This window comes from Callospermophilus lateralis, chromosome 2 (genome assembly GCF_048772815.1).
Source record: "Callospermophilus lateralis isolate mCalLat2 chromosome 2, mCalLat2.hap1, whole genome shotgun sequence".
Taxonomy (NCBI): Eukaryota; Metazoa; Chordata; class Mammalia; order Rodentia; family Sciuridae; genus Callospermophilus; species Callospermophilus lateralis.
In genome coordinates this window covers 36245226-36264530 of record NC_135306.1, presented here as the reverse complement: position 1 = coordinate 36264530, position 19305 = coordinate 36245226, and the positions used below count along the sequence as shown (strand labels likewise).

The following is a 19305-nucleotide window of genomic DNA, read 5'->3' as shown; positions in this document are numbered from 1 at the left end:
TTCCTGGGTCCTTTGTACACATGGGAAGTCTCTATTTCTCCCTTTTGCCTTATTGTTCCTAAGCTGGGGACCTCACATGAAATGCCTCCTCCCCAGTTTCTCTCACATGCCCTAGGGTTGGGCTTCCCAGAGCTGACTTACCTGGCAGCTGTAGCCAGTTGACTCTTGAGGTTGGGGGCAGCAGGGTCTGTGGACAGGGCCTTAGCAGCCAGAAGAAGTTTACTTGAAGACATGGAGATGCCCTTCAAGTTGGATACAACTTGGGCCCGGTCCTCCTGGCTCTGTTAAAGGTGAGAAGGTCATATGTTCTCCTGTCCCATCTTATTTGTCTCTGAAAAAAATCTTTTCTAGACATTCAGGCACTGCTAGAGAGTGGGGTAAGGAGGGAGCCAGGAGTACATCTAGACTCTGTGGTCACCCAAGTCCTCCTAACTGGCCCCCAAAGGAGACCATGTAACTAGACCCCCTGCTTTCATACCGGGGCCTGTCCTGCCATTTCCACGCCAGCTTCTAGGAAGGTACTGAAGTCTTGTCCAAATCGACCTGAAGCTCGAGCCAGGTCCTGAGGGGTTCCCCGGGAGGCCTGCACCAGTTCTGTGGCTGCCTGATTCAGCCCAGCAGCAGCTTCATTCAACCGGCTCTGAGCTTCTTGAAATGTCCCAGTGCTGGGAGGAAGCTGCAGGGTTTGAGAAGAATGGAATGGTATGGGAAAGGAGCGTTGGGAGGGTAGGCACAAAACCTGAGGGGAAAAAAGGGGGAGAGATCTGGGCAGTCAGAATCAAAAAAGTCTATCAGTAAGAAGGGAAGGCTTGGAATATTCTTGACTCTTCTGTTCTCCTACACTTTGGTCCCCTTACCGAGTCACTCAGGAGTCGCTTGCTGGCATCTCCAACTGCTCTCAGGGCATTATCCACATCTCGTTGGCCGGGCAGGCAGCTGACACAGCGATTTAGTGCCTGGGTCACTGCTTTAGCTACCTGAAGTGAAAAGGAAATAAGGTTGCCAGAGTGGGAAAAATCTAGGAGTTTTCTTCTTCCCCATTCCTGAGACACAGGAGATAACAAGTGCTCCTGATTCCAAAAGTGGAAAAGGAAAGGGGGTGCTCTATCTGAATAGGCTGGGGTCAGAGTATCAAGTGATAGTGATCAAACTTCCTTAAACTTGGTATTTAGCTAGGCCCATGCTTTAGCCTACTGAGATACTTTTTCCAAGATTGGAAGAAAGAAGGATAGAATCCAGGAAAAAGCTCTCATAAGCAGGTCCAAGATATCCCTCCGTCAGTGTGCATGAAGTTCTGATGGGGTTGACCTTATTAAGAGAGCGAGTGGCCCTTCCTAATACCTGACCTGGGCAAGACGCTGCTGGCTCTCAGGATCCCCTGGGTGGCCAGCTGCCTTTTTTGCTTCCTCGATGAGACTGCTAGCCTTGTCCAGTACATCACTGGCTGTGTCAAGCACAATGGCTTGCACTGCGGGATCTGATGTCAGAGCAGCTACACCCCTAGCAGCCTGGGCCAGTGACCGCAGCCCACCTGCGACATCCCGAGCAGCAATACCTGGGGAAACGAGAGGAGGGAAGGGAAAAACTGCCTTCAATGGCGGGCTCTGATCCCAGTGGTTTCCTCTGTTGGCCCCATCCCTCATCTAGCTCCCATTTCCCCACCTCCCTACCATATGCCCTGTTCCTGGCCCTCTGCCTGCATACCTGCATAATTCTCATTGCCCTGTGCGACCTCCCCCAGCAGCTGGGCAATGGCAGAGCTCACTGCTTTGGTGCTGTTGCCAAGGTCCTGGGCACATTTCTCCATCTACACATGATGGGAGAAATAGGCTCAGGGGAAGGAGGAATGAGGAGAATGCACTTGAGAAGGTACCTGGGTACAGTTTAAATGACAGTTTCGGGCAGCTCTGTAGCACAGCTAGCAAGGAAGACGTTTGGGATTTGAGTAAGAAGATGTTAAGAATACTCATTATCAGGGCTATGGGGGTAGCTCAGTGGTAGACAGCTTGCTTAGCATGGCTACAAAGGCCTGGGTTCCATCCCCACCACACACACACACACACACACACACTCAAAAAAAAAAAAAAAAACAACTCACCGTCTCCCCAGGTAAGGGTTTAAGCTTGCCATCTCGAGCTGCTGCCTTCACTTCCTGCAGATCTCTCTCCAGATTCTGTACCACACTCAGTGCAGAATCCATCTCCAAAGGCCCACACGCTTCCTGAGCCTGCAATGATAAGAAGGGGTTTGGGGTGTAGGAGGTATGGGTATGTCTCACTGACCCCTCAGATTACACACTGTCCCTGTTAAAGGTTATACTATACAGACTACCTATTATACCAGGACTCTACCCTCATTTCCCAACAGCCAAAAGTGGCTTTCATACCTTCTGGGCAGCTGTTCGGAGTTCAGCCAGTGCGGTGCCCAGGTTCTTAGCACACTGACTTAGCTGCATGGCTGAAGCCTGGTCCTGAATTGTTGGCACTGAGGCCTTCGCAGCTGCCACCATCTTCCCACCTGGCTGTTAGGGAACAGATGGGCAGATAGGGTGTGCCATCCTCCCTTTGAGCTTGGGTGTAGGGACTAATAATGGTCAGGACATGGTGAGCACTGGAGCTCAGTATTGGGAAAGAGGCAACTAGCAAACATTTAAATTGTGGGAGAGGTTGGTGCTGGCAAGGTGGGGAGGGCCTGGTCTAAGAGGAAGGAAAGGGTGCCTTGCCTGCAGGAAGCTCTGGCTGGCAGCAATGAGGGCTAGCTGAGCGCTGGGGCTGTCAGGTTGTGCTTGGCTCCCTCGGACACCCTGTACCAGCAGTGGAATCTGTTCTGCCACAGCCTGTAGGTAGAAATGTCATCAGTGCCACCTCCCCACAGACTAGGGAAAGTCCCCTTCTTCTCATCTCATGTGCCTCTTGGAGACTTACCTTGCAGCTCTGCACCAGCAGGGGCTGAGGACCCGCAGAGGCCTTGGGGGTGGAGGCTGCATGTTGGGCTGCAGCAATGGTCTGTGTGGCTGAGGCTGCAGCCTGTTTGGCTGCGTGCTGTGAGGACAGAGCAGTCAGGACAACCCAGGTATTTCCAAGTCCAGTCCCAGGTCACCTGGCCCCTGCTATGCCCACAAGGACACACTGACTCTCCTGCACATCCCTCTGGTTCAAGCCTCTCACAGCACCCACACTCTCTTGTTCTTGTTGACTTCTCAGCCTCACCTCCAGGCGTTGTACCAGCTTTTTTTTGATGGCATTCTGTGCAGCTGCATTGGTGGCCATGCGGAGCCCCTCAGCTGCCTCTCGCAGCCGTTGCTGCTGCTCCTCACTGTCAGGGTGGGCAGCTGCCCCCTGAGAAAAGTGGACAGTCATCACCCTGCATCCCTGTGGACCCTCAATATGCCCTGCTATGACCCCTCTAGACTTGATTTGAAATACATTTGTTTTCCTGAGGTCACTTCTGTTTGTCCACACTGAAAGATAATCACTATTGATAGGAACTACCTTGGGAAAGTCAACAGGAAGCCTCAGGGACATATGCATTCCCTCTGGGATGTTCCTTCTTTCCCTCATTTCCTGCCCCACTCCCTAAAGCACCCAGAATACTACAGAGAGTGCAGTGAGCAAGGATCCTTGGAAAAGTGAGGACTCAATTTAGAGTAGGGACCTCATGATTCCTAAGCAGGGAACTGTCTCTTCCTGCAAACCAAAAAGCTCTAGAGCTCAATAGGTCTGGGAATCTTTGGAGCTTCCAAAAGGACACCAAAGGAATTTTGGTCCTCTGTCCCAATGCCTTGTCTTTGTGCTACTAGTGCCAAGATGCCTGGGACTGAAGGCCCATGCACCTCCACAGGAGAGATCAGGAAGGAGAGGAATCCCAGGCAGGTGGTGGCAGCAATGTAGGGAAAAGTAGGAACAGCAGACCTTGGACTGGACAGGAGGAAAGGGTATGGATGCCTGGTAGTCACAATGGCTGGGAGTATAGGTTGCAGCCACCTGCAGCAATGGGGACACACTTGCTTCTTAAGTATTCTTTGTTCTTTTATATTTTCTATTTTTCCTGGGTCTCCCCATCAGATGAAGCTGAACATCTAAACCTTTCTACTTTCTACTTTCTTCAGGGCCCAGTCTGGGGTCTGCCAAGAAGGCTTTTTACCTTGGCAGCCTCCACCATCTTGGCTGTGGCATCAGCCAGGATCTTGGCAGCACTCAGGAGCTTGCGAGAGTTTTCCAGATCACTCTCTCCCTCAGCATCAGCCTTGATGGCATTGACCAGGTCTGAGGTGGCCTGGGCCAGGATACGGGCCTGTCGCACCATCTCTCCTGAAAGAACAGGGTATAATCAGGTTAGGAAGCTAGAGACACTGAGAGGGTAGTGGGTGGAGACAATGGAGAAGGAAAACAGTGAAGACAAGGTAGGTGGGGGGTTTTAGGGACAGGAAAGAAACTGGCAAAAGTTTTTGAGTGATTTCTAGCAAGTTCTTTTTCTCTGGGCTTAGGATCTTGGGGAAGATTTCCCTGTGAGTTCTTATGGGGAACAGGACAATCTCCCATGGGTTATTTTCAGGAAACAGTCTTGAGAAGACAAGACATTCTTTGTGAAGGCTTTTGGAATTAAGCAGGTAGTATGGGGAAGGCTATCTCTCTCTCTTTCTTTTTTTTTTTTTTTTGCTTTTGTTTGGTACTGGGGATTGAACCCAGCCGGGGTTGTTTTACCTCTGAGCTACATCCCTAATGTTTTTTTTTTTGTTTTGTTTTGGACACAGGGTCTTGCTAAGTTTCAGGTGCTGGCTTTGATCTTGTGATCCTCCTGTCTCAGTCTCTACAAATGCTGAGTTTACAGGTGTGTGCCACAGTACCTGGTAGGGCTAGCTCTTATATTTGGCATATTTGGGTGTGTACTTTGTTATATTCTTATTGTTTCTTTTTTTTTGTTTTGTTTTGGCATTGGGGATTGAACCCAGGCGTGCTTAACCATTGAGTCATATCACCAGCCCTTTGTATTTTTATTTTGAGATAAAGTTTCATTAAGTTGCTTAGGGCCTTGCCAAGTTGCTGAGGCTGGCTTTGAACTTTGAACTTTGAACTCCTGCCTCAGTCCCCTGAACTGCTGGTATTACAGGCATATGTCACTACACCTGGCTATTCCCCCACCTTTGATATATTCTTTAAAATACTCCAAGGAAAGCAGAGCTGGGCTCATGTTTTTGCTTTATAGATGGGAAAGTGGAGGTTTTAGAGATTAAACATTGAGCCTGTGGTTGCATGGCTGAGATGGCCACACGGTGCTGAGTCTTTAGGGGTAGAGTGGTTGGGTTGGCAAAGGAATGTCCAAAGGCCTGGGGAATATCATCCGGGCTTTTGTCTTCCTGGGGGTGGGTGTCCTTACCAGCATCACCCATGGAGCTGAAGATATTCTCAGTGACAGTAAGGATGGTGTCAGTGGCCTGGTCATAACGGCCAGCAGGCCCGGCCCCTGTGGCGTGGGCCTTTACATGCTGCAGCAGTTCATTCAGGGCCTGAGTGACAGCTGTGGCTGCTGCTCCTACCCCTCGCAACAGCTGCCCATCTTCTGTGGCTGCCTGGGAGGCAGAAACACAGCCTTCCACAGCTTTGGCCACCAATCTTCCGGCCTCCACCAGCTGCTCTTGACACACAGGTGAGCTGATTGTAGGTGCCACCACCTATGGGCAAAGATGTAGGCAAGGGAAAGAAGTCATGAGATGTCTGTGGTTTTCACATAGTCACTGGGATAGGTAATGAGGCCTCAAAAACCAAAGAAATAAAATGAGTGTCTGGTAATAGCAGTCCTAGATGCAGGCGATAGTACTATTTGGGCTTACCTTGGTACAGGCCACCAATTGGGAGGTAGACAAGGCACACTGTGTGGCTGCAGCAATAACTTGGGTCTGAAGGCCTGAGTCCTCTGTTCGCTGGGCCACACTCTTGGCCTTGAGGACCAGGGCAGCTGCAGCACTTGCCACTGCCTTAGCTAGTTGCATTAGTACATCCTATGAGAAAATAGCAGTTAGTACGACCTGAGATTGAGATTGGGATCCATAGACATTTCTCCAAAGCATAAGCTGCTTCATTATTCCCAATGACTCCAATCAGAGGACAGTGTATGCAGAAGCAACCAGAACCTATTCCTAGTCCCTGCCTTGAGCAACCCAGCAGGACAGAAACCCCACCAAGGAACAAACCTACACCAAAAGAAATAGAGCCTACACCAAAGAGAAAAATGTACGAGGCGGATACACTCGAATGGTGAGGGAGGGATGGCACTAATACAGTAGGATGGGGACAGGAGGGACCTTTGGGGTCCTTCCTACCTCCAGCTTCTCTTTTTCCTTTCTTCTCAATCTTGGTTTGCAAGTAAGCAGTCGTCCTGGCATCTTGGGAACAAGTCCCTGAACTACTCTACCTGATCCCAGTTCCCCAGCCTTGCCTGGGCCAAGCCTCCTCATCTCCCATTGTGTTCTGCTCCCCTAGGAGGCTGGAGGAGAGGTACAGAAGCGAGTGTATGCGGCTCAGAGAGGTCCAAGCTGGGAAGGCCCAGGCCAGAGGCCGTTACCGTAGGGGAATTGGGGGGAGATGGAGCCCCGGCCCCTCTGGGTGCACATATCTGCATGGGAAATTCAGGAGAAAAAGTCAGCTGTGGCAACTGGCATGGGGTGGGGAAGGGGAATAGCCAGAGGACCAATGTCCTCAGGGTAATGTGATTAGAGATTCAAGACAGCCTCAAGCTTGGGCAAGGGCTATATAGGGATGACAGGGCTAAGAATATCATCATTGAGGGCCAAGAGTAAATCAGTAGGTTATTTGGATTCAGGGATTCTCAATTTTTACTGCCCCACTACTCCAAAAAAAAAAAAAAAAAAGAAAAAAAAAATTATATATATATATATATATATATATATATATAAACAGCCCTGTAAGTTCAAAGTGTCATTCCTGGAAAGAGACCCAGGTTGGTTTGGAGGGGTCACTGAATAGAAGCAGGGACTGGGATCTGGATTCAGGATCAGAGGTTACCTCCTAGAAGCAGGGGTTCTAGGGACCAGGTAAGTCACCAACCTGGAAATGGGGGTCAGTGTCACTTTCCCCAATTTGCTGCAACAGCTCCCCACTGGCCTGGCCCACGTTCCCAGCTGCTTGCAGCAGGTTCTGACGGGGCTGTGGAGAGTGAACACCTGTCAGAAGCTGCCCAATATCTGCCCACATACCAAAGGGTCTCCTAGTCTCCTGGGCCACACTTCCATTTTATAAATTGGACTGCCCTTTCTCCTTGGACTGGAACCCTGTGTTCACCCTCACTGCAGCCCCCTGGCCCCTGACCTCAGCACTGGCTGGTTGGGCACTACGCAGCAGTTCTGACACTGCTCCTGCAAGACCCTTTGCTGCTTGTAGCAGGGGCCGGCCACTGCCGCCTTCATCCTCCAGCAGGGCAGCCAGCAGTTTCACCCCACGGGACATCTCCGTCAGGTTGGAGGAGATTGTAGTGACTGCACAGCCTACTGCAGTATAGTCTGTCTCTGCAGGGTCTCCTGAGGGCAGAGGAAAAGCATGAGACAGGGCAGGCTAGACAACAGGCTAGGGAAGGAACATTGTCACACCCAGTTAGTCATATACAAGTCCTAAAAGAGATGTACACACATAGAACATTCCATAATGAGTCAAGGTACAGTCACACATGGAGCCAGTTACACGCATGCTTGTACACACTTGTCCTCCCCTCCCCGGCACACGCACACATGTTGGTATCCAGCCTACCTGCTGTCAGGTTCACCACAGAGGCAGTACCAGCTGTGATGGCATCTACCTGGGAGTGGATCTCATGCTTTGATTCATCCATCTTGTTCTTACGCCAGGCCTTGGAGGCCTGAAAGAAGGAAGCGAAAAAAAAAAAAATCCCCCTCAGGATCTGTTTCTGGTTTGGTTAGTCCCTTTCTATCTCTTGGGAACTCCAGCTTTAGGACCACTGGTCTCTCCTCCATTCCATACTCACAGCATCCTGGCCAAGAGGGGGAAGAGTGTCAAAATCATCCAGAGTGGCCTGGGCAGCCTGCACAGCCTGCATGCTGGAGTTAATGGTTCCGGTGAGGGCTTGCTGTGCTGAAGTCTAAAAAACAAGGGAAGGAGGAATAACAGAGGCTGGAACGGAAAGTTTAGAAGAAAGAGAAGTTAAAGGGAATTCAAATAGGAACACAGAAGCCTGGGCACTGCTGACTCCTAGGTAGGCCTGGCAGAGGGTAGGAGAAGGGCCCAGGTACTGGGGTGGAAGATGGGGCATACTTACTAATGGAGGCATGTGTCCTCGGTGCATCTGACCACTGGTAATCTGCTGCTGGGCAGGTGGCATGCTGCCCACCTGGAAGTTCTCAGGCCCAGAGGCTCCAGAGCGCATGATGGCAGGAAGGGCCACAGAACCATGCTCCACTTTCCCCACCCGATTATACTGCTGCTGAAGGACCGTTGACCTAGAGACAAGGTGGAGGACAGAGGACTCCTCACCTCCCTGCCACCCTCCAGTAACACCGCCACAGCAGGTCCTGGGATCTGGGGGTTTATGAAGGATCATGACAGCCTATGCCTAGTGAAAGAACCATACTAGGGATCCCTGTCCCCCAACAGTCGTTGAAGTCAAGCCTTGCCTTCCCTACCCAAGGGATGGGATCAGCCCAACTCTCTTCCTACTTTTTGGGAGACACTGAGTCCTCCAGCATAGTAGACTCCTCATCTCCCTCCAGTCCAAAGTGGTCCTTGCTTTTTTTCTGTAGGAAGAAAAAAGGAAGAATTGGGGGCAGTTAAAGAAGAGGAAGCTGGGAAAGGGAGTCTCTTCTTTCTATAGTCAGCTGTCTCACACCTGGGACCCCATTTCTAAAGGACTGGCTTGGGAAAGGTGCTGGGGAGAGGAGGTGAAGATGAGTCGACAGTGCTCACCTTCTTAAGGATGATGTCGATGTAGCCGGCAATAAGCTGTGCAATCTGCTCTCCCTCAGTTGTCTGGACTGAATAGTAGCCATCCTGATAATCCCCAAAGTCCTAGGGTAACAAGGTGGGGACTCAGAAGAAAAGTTAAAGTCTAACTAGAATGGAAAGTTGAAGTAACAGCTTTTCTGGAGTCGCACTCAGTGCACTTATCCCAAGGAAAGGGGAAAGACCTCTATAGCTGTCCCTTCTCAGAAAATCCCAAAGCCCTTCCTCATTGGAGTCCCCAGACCCACCAGGGTGAAGCTTTTGGGAGAGGCAGCCCAGCGTTTGATGTTGGTGAGGCTCCACTCCTGGATCACCTCCTTGGTCTTCTCATCCACACGCATCACACACTCTTTAGTGATGCCCAGAAGCCTGGGTACTAGCTTGTTCTTCCCTTTCATCTTTTCCTATAAAGCAGATTGGTGTTGGTATTTCAGGTCAGAGGTTGAATGAGAGGCAAATTGTCAGATTAGCTCTAGATCACAAGGGATGCTAAAGTTGTTAGGAGGGCTACACAAGGGTGTCCATGAATGGGCCTGGGACAAGGGAAAACGCTAGGTAGAGAGGGAAGTAGCGGTGGAGGACTGACAACAGGCAGGTGTTCCAGGCAAGTTTCACAAGATAAGAAAAGCAGAGAATGGGACTTTTGGGGAAATATTGGGAAATGTGATTGAGGGAAGAGTCAGAGACTTTCGGAGAGATAGGAAAGGACAAGAGTGAGAAATAGGAGGATAAAGAGAGGGACTAGAACCCACCTTGACCAGGAAGAAGGAGACACCGTAAGTCTTGAGGGAACGGGCTAGCTTCACATAGCGTACCTTGGCCTCAATCTCACTCATCTGCCCACAATTCTTGTGTGCCTTCAAATATGAAATGGAGAAAGATTCAGCAAAAATAAGGGAACAAAGCTACAGCTAAGAAGTCAAGGTGATATGTTAACTGTATCAAGAGAATATTATAGGGATACAGAAAGGTTCAGGAGCGCAAGAGATGAGAAATGATGGAATGGGGACTGGCTAGGGATATACAGAAGCGATGACTCATGAGATATGGATAAAGAACTTACAGATAAGGATAAAGAACTTACAGATATTCTACAGTGAAATAGGTAGTTAGGAATTAAAAGTTCAAAGAGAAGGCCTTGTGGGATGAGTATTCAAATAATGGAGATAACACCTCACCCTTGGACAAAGATTATACTTTCACAGTAATTTCAGGCATAGTAGCCCATTTGATGCTCCCATCAATCATACACAGGGTATAGGCACTTTTATCCCACATTAGAGGTAAAGAAAATATTGAACTGAATTCCATGGCAAAATTGGTGATGGGGCTGAGATCAAAGCCCAAGTCTTCTGCTTGTTTGACACAAGAGAGGTAGAAGAATAGCGGAGGGTAGAAGCAGGGTAAGCAGAGATGGGCAGTGGGCAGGGGTCCACTTAGTCAGTAGGATCAAGCAGCAAAGCTCCCAGATCATCCCAGACACTCTCCCCTACCCCATTCACCTGGAAGATCTTACGCTCTCCTTTCTGCTTCACATATTCCTTGGGCAGGAAGTCCTTCAGGCTACACCAGAAAAGGGAGGGTCAGCACATAGTGGACAGCATTGGGGGACATGTGGGCCATCAATTTTGGGCCTAGGGGTATGATGAAATGTCTAGGACAGTGCTACCTCTAGGGAGAAGGAGGACTCTAAGGAAACTGGGTCTGGATTATCTTCTGAAATGGAGATAACTTAACATAAATTCTTGAATGCAACCTGTGTCTCCCTCTGTGGGGAAAGGGGCTCATTAAATCGGAAGTTCAGGCTCTGAAAGAGAAAGGGTCTAGAGCACCATTTCAGGGAACCAAGAAGTGGAAGAACTCCCTAGAAGGATGACCATGCACTTAGGAAGCTACAAAGTCATAATGAATTATGCATTCCTAGAAATACTAGTAGATGAAACTTGGGAGATTTTTTTTTGGAGGGGGAGCCGTATGCTAGGGATTGAACCAAGGGGTGCTTTACCATCAAGCCACACTAAGCTTCTGAGGCTGGCCTCAAACTTGCAATCCTTCTGCCTCAGCCTCCTGAGTCACTGGGATTATAGGTGAGTGCCATCATACCTGGCTACTTTAGAAACTTTTTAATCTAATTCCCCTACAAGGAAAATGTTATCCTATTTTCCTCTGGCTACTGCAGCAAAATTCTTCAGGGAATCTTAAATAAATAGACAAGAGTTACATACTTCTGGGAAAGGGAACAGGGGCAGAGATACAGCACTACAGTCACACTCCAATGGGACCAATAAGGAAAAAAAGAATGATGACTGTGTGGGTCAAATCCTGGTTCCTTGGAAGAGAAGACAGGGGGAGAAGGTCTGGGATGGAGACAGGCTTTTTGGGGTGACAATGGTAGGGAGTCCTGGGCCATAACAGAGTATAGGATGTGGGTTACTCACTCGAGGAAGCCAGCCTTGTGCTTCTGTTCATTGTGGGGTCCAAACTGGATCTGGCATTGAAAGCCAGCAAATTCACAGGCTTTGTCAAAGGAGACAGGGTGGGAGCCATTCAGGATATCATCTCGTGCCTGGAGAGCACAGGAGGAGCAAATGTTGTGTGGGTGTAGTAATACCCCACAATGTGCTCCGCTCCCTCTACCTGTCCTGCACCAGTCAAGTCCTTTTAATACCTGCACGTAAAGGAGGTTCAGCTGTACAGGGTCTCGGGAATCCACATTCTGGTCTGAGTAGAAGAATTTCCTCCGCAGCAGCAGTGTCTCATGCTCCTCTACTCCCTGTTCCCTCAGTGTCCGGCCATGGTCCAACCAGTTCACTGGGACATAGAGAGTTTCCTCAATGTCAAATCCCCATTGCTCCTGAGCTGTCTGCTATCTGGGTTTTTGTTTATTTCTTCATTTCCTACTTTCCCTCACTAAAATGTAAGTTCCGTGAGTGTAGGACTTGTTTTTATTATAGATGCATCCCCAGTGTGTAAAACAGTGCCTTTTACAAGCTGATGCAGAATAAATAAGGAATAACTGACTGCCCTTCCTGGCCCTCTCCCAAAGCCCTCTTTTGTTGTTTGTTTATTTTTTAGCTTTAGGTGGACATAATAATATCTTTTATTTTTACGTGGTGCTAAGGTCGAACCCAGTGCCTCATGCATGCTAGGCGGCACATTACCACTGAGCCACAACCCCAGTCCCCCCAAAAGTCCTCTTTTTTTCCAGTTGCTTACACTCATCATCTGTGTGCAATTTTTGCTTTAGTTTCTCCATCTTCTTTTCATCTCGTAGCAGTGTTTTGTCCTTTCGCAAAGTGCCAGTTCCCTCATCCTTTTTCTCTTCCATCAGCTCTCGAACCAGTGAATATTCGTCATGGTTGGTAATACCTGGGGAAAGGGGACAGTTTGGTAACTTTCCAGGCACCACATCTAGATTTTATGGCAGAGTTGGAGCTTCCGGGCCTGGGCCCTCAGCTCCACCAAGACCCCTTACCAATGCGAGCACAGATGGTCATGAGCATGTCAGTAACAGTCTTGGAGTCATCCACCATGATTGTCTTCACAGCTCCATCTAGCATCCGGATCTTCAGAGGTCTCTGTTTCTTCCTGTACTCCATAGTGTCCTATCGGGGTAGGAGAAGGAGGTCAGGCCTACTTTAGGCTAAAGGCATTACTTCTATTTCACATGGCCTGAGGGGAGGAAACTAATTTACCAAAAGGAAAACTATCATGATTCATTCAAAAGTAGGATATTATGACTGACGTAACAGAAAGCAATATGGGAGAGGGGCTAGGTATTATTTATTTTATAAGAGAAAGCAACATGGGTTGAGCATTTATATAAAGCCCTGGGTTTAATCCTCAGAACCATTAAAAAAAAAATAACAAATAAAGCAAGAGGGGGAGGGATCAGAGACAATAGATGTGGGTGCTGAAAATAGGAGGTGGGACAGTGATTGCTGATAGAAGAGGATGTTAGTGATCCTTGATGGAATGATACTCACCCCATTTCGGAGCATATAGTAATCCAAAGCTTTCCCAGCCTCCAGCCATATACCTTTTTTGGGGTCATCATCTGACAGAAACAGCCCGAAGTCGCTGGCTAAAAGAGAAGATGGATCACGTTAGACTTATGAAGACCCCACTGTGGCTGGCTACATCACTGCTCCTTACCACTTCTCCCATGACCTTGGGCCTAAAGAGGAAGAAGGGAACAATGGAGCATAACCATGAGGAGTGAGTAGTCTTAGGGAACTATGAGGTCATCCCTCAAGTTCAAGAGCATGGAAAGGAGAAGAGACAAGAGGACCCCTGCCCCAGCCACTGGGAGTTAGACTCACGAGGGCCAGCCAGGGCCTCCGGGATACGCTCACGAATAATGCGGCAGGCATCGTATACCATGGTAGATGGCTCAAACTGCATCGTCTTCACCACATTCCCAATGCTGATCTTCAGCGAAAGTGCAACCATGATGGCAGCTTTGGCTCTCCAGCCTGGCTATACCTGTCCTGCGACATTGGGGCATTAGAATACATTCTCAATTGGAAAAGAGGCTTACCAGTCAGTGAAGTTCTAGAGAGAAAATTTTTTGAAAGGGACTCACCAAAACAGACTAAAGCAGTTTTTTTTTTTTTTTTAATTTAGTAATTTAAAAGAATTAAAGATTCGTTACGTTAAAAGGACCAGTTCTGATCATTTAAGACATCCAGGGGAGAGGCTAGTATGCAGGGTACAATAGTGGATCTGAAATACTATGTTACTGTGGGCACTGCCCTGACCCACCACTGAAATTTTGTTTCCCTTCTTTCTTCTAAGTGCCTCTCTTGCCACTTGTCCCTGCTCACTTCCTTTTCAAGTCCTACCCGGCCTGTATTTTTTTCTCTGTCTCTGTATTCTTCTCTCTGCTGGCTTTTCCCTGTCTGTGCTTTTCAGAGCTCTGCCCTAACATATCACGTGACCTCTTCTCTTAGCTTTAGCCTTTTCTGCAAAATGAAGACATTATATGAGATAATTCCCAAGGGTTCTAAAGCCTGCAAACAGACTCTAGCTAGCCTGGCAGGGAGATCGAGTGCAGGCTCTTCTGGCCATCCAGGCCCACTCCTGCCCCAGCCTTTCTTCAACCTGAGAGATTGGGGGGTGGGTGGTTCCTCAAGGAGCAGAGCCACATATCTGGTTTCCCTGCCAGTCAAGCTAAAATTATGATTCTCTAGTCCAAAGAGATCTCAGAAATTATCTAGCTAACTCTTGAATTTTGCAAAAGGGGAAGCAGACCCTGGGAAGAGAGGACAAAGTTTCAAGGCAATTGAGAGAAAGAGCCCAGTCCTTCTAACTCAGTCCTCGCTCCTTCCAAGTCACCAAGTTGATACTCAGGTCTTGCTGCAACTCCTATGCACTCTCTGCTTCAGCAAGTCCTTCTCTGCCCTCCACCTCAGTTACCTCCTCTTACAGTATCAGTGCAGTTCAGCACACAGGGGTCTTACCCGGCTTTTCTGCCCTCCGGGCACCACATCTCAGAGGGCTAAAGGAGCCACTGTGGGCAGCAGGTGGCGCACAGGCTGCAAGAGGACAAGTCTGCCCAGCAGCTGATGATGTGACCCAGTGTGGTACAGGGATTGGGTGCTTCTTAATTAAGAGAATGAGGTCCCCATTCCCTTCCTGGCAAACTGCTAGCTTCAAGTGGGGAAAGCAGGACTGGCAAGCAGAGGTGGGGTGTCTGAATACAGAAGGCATTTGAGAACCAGGGAAGTTGGAAAGGGGTGGAGGGTAGAGAGGTCAGGAGAGATGAGTGGAGAGAGTTCAAAGTCTAGGTAGAAACAGGAGGCAGATGTGGAAAAGGTCTGGATCAGTGACTACTAGACCATTTCTGACCTTATAAATAGTCAAGAATCTCATAAGAGAAAAACGATGGCTCACTCTCTCTCTTTTCTCCAAAAAAAGAAAGAACCCTTCCAATCTCCCCTCTCTCCACCTGTTCTCCTGGGGCACTTCTCCCAAAATGGACAGACCTGACCATGGACTGCTTACCACAAAAGTGAGGGCTGGAGGGTCAGAGAAGCCAGGAGTCCGAGGAGCTAAAGCAGGACTGAAAGGACCCTTCACCCTAAACTGAAATTGTATGTCTCCCCCCATTTCCTCCGGACATATGGACACCCACATCTTCCTCAGAGGCCTCTGGTGAGACCCCGATAAGGCAGTTGAGTCATGCCTACCCTAAATCCCAGGCTGGTCCTGAGTGGACATCTACAAAATTGGGTGAAGGATGGGGAGGGTGAAGGATGGGGAGGGAATTAGTGCACTGGGGGTAGTGGTGGCAAAGAACAAGGCCCCTGGAAGTATGAATAGAAGCTAACTGATTCCTGCCCTGGCCTAAGAACTTTGCTCCCTTTTCCATCATGTTTTATGGAACAGCAACAACACCCCCTCCATGGCCCCCTCCCAGGGAACTCCTCCTCCCTCAATACATTCCTGAGATGCATTCCAGAGGAGTTGGGCAATTGGAGGGGGGAGGTGGGACAGAGGACAGGAGGTCAAATCCCAGCAAGGAATGGAATGTAAGTGTATTGGGGCTAAGGAATTTTAGGGTATGTGGAGAACATAGAGCAGATACCCACAAACAGAACTACGGAAAGATAAGGAGTTATAGAAAGGGACAAAGAGAGCGAGAAAGCTGAAGATGGAGTCAGAATGTAAGAGGGTTGGGGGAGTAACACTCAGTCTGTTACCAAATTTGGCCTCTGAGTCCTCAACCGCGGGGGATGGGGGGAGGGTTTGTGGGTGAGACTGACATATCCGGCCTCGGGCTGCTGGAGGCTCATTTAGGGCTGGACTGGGCAGCTGAGCTGGGCTTTGGACCTAACTTCCTCCAACACAGCCCCTCCACATTTACACATACACACTCATTCTCCCCTAATGCACCCCAGCATGTGCACAGAACTCTTTCCAACAAAGCCACCTACATTGTCTCTATATACATCTTATCTCAACCACACAGCCTCTACACGGATCTTATAGGGTCCCCATCCCACACACATAGCTTCCCCACAAATCACAAGCATGCCATGCTTCAGTGCTCTAGTCCCCAGCATCTCTCCTCCTATTACGTACACATTCTCCTTCATTCACCCAGCCAGAATTCCTTGAGGAATGGGCCAAACTTTCAGTGGCTATGAACCAAAATGAGTAAGACCTAGCCTTTGCCTTCAATGGGCTCCCAATCTTCCAGATAGGTGGGTAAGCTAAATAAAGAATTACAATAATGTGATGTGATAAAAGCCAAAAAGTGCGTGCTCAGAAGACAGATCTACTTCCAAGTGGGGGAGGGGGAAGTAGGAAGATTAGGGAGTGGGATGAAAAAATGTCCATGAAAGGTATCATTTGAAGTTAGGATTTAAATAAATAAATAAATATAATAATAGTGATCTAACGTTTATTGACTATATTTCCATTGCACTGTATACATCACTTCAGTTATCCTTACAACAACCCTGCAAGGTAGGTGTCATTATTTCCATTTTTACAGATTTGGAAACTGAGGCTCAAGAAAGTTAAATACTTGTTCAAAGTACTTGTCCAAATACTAAGTTGGTGAAGTCAGGATCCGAACCCATGTCTCTCTGACTCCAAAGCCCAAGCTCTCTCCATTACGCCAGCCGGAGATGAGTCAAAAGTAGCATTCCAGGCAGGGAGAATAGCTTAAGCAAAGGTGGAGAAGCAGGAAATCGTGGAGGAGCAGTCAGGGAAGTGAGTAGGCAGACTGGTTGAAGCACAGGGTACCTGCAAGGGAGCAGTGGTGAGGAAGTCAGGGTTAGGATGGAAAGGCAGGGGAGGCCTACAGAAGAGTATGAGAATTTTACCTACGGGTGGGGGGCAGGAGACAAAAGGAAGCTTTGAAGCAGAGAAGGAACATAACCAGAACTGCAATTTAGGAAAATAACTCAGAGACTGTTTACAAAGACACTGTTTAGTACAAGTAAGAAGTAAGGAAACCAGAGTTAGAATGGTAAAGAGGAAACTGCCACTCAGGAGAGACTTTTCGGCGGAGGGTTCCGGGGATTTGAACTCAGGGGCACACGACCACTGACTACATCCCCAGCCTTATTTCATATTTTATTTAGAGACAGGTTCTCACTGAGTTGCTTAACACCTCACTTTTGCTGAGTCTGGCTTTGAACTTGTGATCCTCCTGCCTGAGTCTCCTGAGCCATTGGGCTTATAGGTGTGCACCACCGCACCTGGCTCAGGAGAGACTTTTAAGAGGTAGAATTGACAATACCCGATGACAGTCTGTTCTGTCAATCTCTTGGACCAGAGCCCAAAGTCAGGCTGGGATCCCTTAGCTTCCTATCATCAGTGGATAGAGCAGCTTGAATTTAGGTAAGGAATTGGGACTTTCCCAACTGGGGCAAGGATGAGGGAAAAGAAGATTGGATGTGATTAATAATCAGGTAGGAAAAATACATATACTATCAGTCACTGGATCAGGCTGGGGGAAAGGGAGGAGTGACTACATGGATGATGCCTAAGTCAGAGGAAGATGTTGTGAGGTCAGAGGCCAAGTCAGGCTATAGGGGTTTGAGAACAGATGGGGGATACAGTAAGTAATTAAATTAGGCTGAGTAGGGTGGGGAAGTAAAGAGATATTGGCAGTGTCTAAAACTGGAGCTGTGGTGGGGGGCAGGGCAGTCTAGGTATAGATAGTAGCTGAATCAGGATGGGTAGGGTACAGTACTGTAGTCAGTGGCAGGGTCAAGCTGGGAGTGAAATGGGGGTGTGGTCAGTGGCCTGGCTAGGCGTGAGATCAGCAAGACCCAGTTTCCTCTTTGGGTCTCATTTCCTCTTTTCTGTTGGGGAGTGGGGGAAGGGGATCTATAACTGGATCAAGAAATTAAAAAAGACTCAGAACTAGTGGATGTACATGGCAGGGGCTGATGGGTGGACAGGTATTCAGCAGATGACCAGGTGGTATGCAGGAAAGCGCAGGTTTGGGTGAGCAAATTAAAGTAGCATATGTGGATTAAGAGGTGGGGTTGAGGCAGCAGAGAGGATGGGAATGGCTGAAACAACATAGGAAAGTCAAAGGCAAAGAAAGTATTCTATAAGGAGGTATGACAAAAGGGTATGTAATAAGAGACAGGGATGAGAGTTGGAGAGGGACACTTAATATCTAGGGAAAGAGTTAAAGGGAAGGCAGTGTAGCTAAACTGTCAGGGGATTTAGTCATCCCCTTCTCCCCTGGCAATAGTGTTTCCTCCCCCTTAGTCACCTGTCTCCTCTTCCCTAGGCAGTCCCCCACTTACCACTAGGTCTTGTAACATCTCCTGGGTCCCTGTTTATTTTCTACATCCCTTCTTATAAACAGAGAGTCAGGAATCCCTGTCCTCCAACTGTGATAACCACAGTAAGAGCCTTGGGCATAGAGAGTGGAATAAAAAAGCTGGAATCCCAGATACCTCTGATTTTAGCTGAATCCCAGAAACCTGGTCTGAAATTAGTTTATCATCTCTCTGGGTGAAAGAAGCTCCTGTGACTACACAGGAATAAGGGACCTCTGAACAAAACAAAGGCATCTACTTACTACAAACTTCTTAAATTTTACCTGCTCAGGGTCAAGGACCCTTGCCTCAGCCACAATCCCAAAGTTGCCTCTAAATCCTAACATTAACCCTGACCCTAATTTGTTTCCTGATTCCCAGTATTAGCTTTGACATTCTTCTCTTTCCTAGCAGACACCCATACTGGTCTAATTTTTACCTTTAGCACCAGCTCTCCTGTCTATAACCTTAAAGGTTGAGCCCTAAACCTAAAACTCATTTGTAATTTGATTGCTAAATCTCATTTTCAGTTTGTCCTTAATACTGACCATGACACGGACTACTAATCTAATTCCTGTTGTTGACCCTTAACCCGACCTTGCACTCTTACAGTGGCCATTTCATAAAACAAAATAATGACCTTAATCTAAACCTCACCTACACAAAACGGACCTGACTCATAGGAATAACTGAAATTTTAGCCCCGTTTTATAACTTCTAAGCCAACCCCAACTAGTCCCAAACTCACCCAAAGCTTTTCTACCACATACCCGCTATCAGCTAACACCAAAGCACATCGCCGCCCTGCGCCTCACTGCCACCCATTCCTCACCCTCCCCAAAATCTAGACCAGGCGGGGGACGGTTCCCAGGAAGAGCCTGCCTCCCACAAGCCGGCCTACTTAACTCCAATACCTAGCTGAGACACACTGGACATTGACCTCTCCCACTGAACCCGAAACATCACACGCAGGACAGTCGGGGGCCCCGCCCGTCCGCCCGCCTTCCGGGCCGGGCCCCGCGGCCCCACCCCGAGGCTCCAGTTCG

At 48.6% G+C, this 19305-nt stretch overlaps 1 protein-coding gene across 2 annotated transcripts in view; it reads right to left on the bottom strand.

Annotated features, from left to right (window-relative positions):
- Tln1 (talin 1) overlaps positions 1 to 19305 on the bottom strand; it is a 33597-nt gene that overhangs the window by 13965 nt on the left and 327 nt on the right. Inside the window, exons 2-30 of one of the 2 annotated variants that reach the window (XM_076845827.1) lie at positions 13289 to 13456; positions 12953 to 13050; positions 12442 to 12571; positions 12183 to 12335; positions 11635 to 11777; positions 11405 to 11532; positions 10469 to 10529; positions 9719 to 9823; positions 9215 to 9370; positions 8931 to 9032; positions 8685 to 8761; positions 8287 to 8467; positions 7996 to 8109; positions 7761 to 7869; positions 7326 to 7534; positions 7065 to 7163; positions 5831 to 5998; positions 5377 to 5671; positions 4144 to 4310; positions 3210 to 3338; positions 2925 to 3041; positions 2723 to 2836; positions 2387 to 2521; positions 2099 to 2227; positions 1705 to 1807; positions 1347 to 1555; positions 858 to 977; positions 479 to 676; positions 142 to 281 (exon numbers count right to left, since the gene is read on the bottom strand). In XM_076845827.1, coding sequence (XP_076701942.1) covers positions 142 to 281; positions 479 to 676; positions 858 to 977; positions 1347 to 1555; positions 1705 to 1807; positions 2099 to 2227; positions 2387 to 2521; positions 2723 to 2836; positions 2925 to 3041; positions 3210 to 3338; positions 4144 to 4310; positions 5377 to 5671; positions 5831 to 5998; positions 7065 to 7163; positions 7326 to 7534; positions 7761 to 7869; positions 7996 to 8109; positions 8287 to 8467; positions 8685 to 8761; positions 8931 to 9032; positions 9215 to 9370; positions 9719 to 9823; positions 10469 to 10529; positions 11405 to 11532; positions 11635 to 11777; positions 12183 to 12335; positions 12442 to 12571; positions 12953 to 13050; positions 13289 to 13418 — 4019 coding nt within the window. In that variant the 5' untranslated portion in view covers positions 13419 to 13456. The remainder of the gene's footprint in view (positions 1 to 141; positions 282 to 478; positions 677 to 857; positions 978 to 1346; positions 1556 to 1704; positions 1808 to 2098; positions 2228 to 2386; positions 2522 to 2722; positions 2837 to 2924; positions 3042 to 3209; positions 3339 to 4143; positions 4311 to 5376; positions 5672 to 5830; positions 5999 to 7064; positions 7164 to 7325; positions 7535 to 7760; positions 7870 to 7995; positions 8110 to 8286; positions 8468 to 8684; positions 8762 to 8930; positions 9033 to 9214; positions 9371 to 9718; positions 9824 to 10468; positions 10530 to 11404; positions 11533 to 11634; positions 11778 to 12182; positions 12336 to 12441; positions 12572 to 12952; positions 13051 to 13288; positions 13457 to 19305) is intronic. The other variant, XM_076845828.1, reaches the window with a different exon arrangement.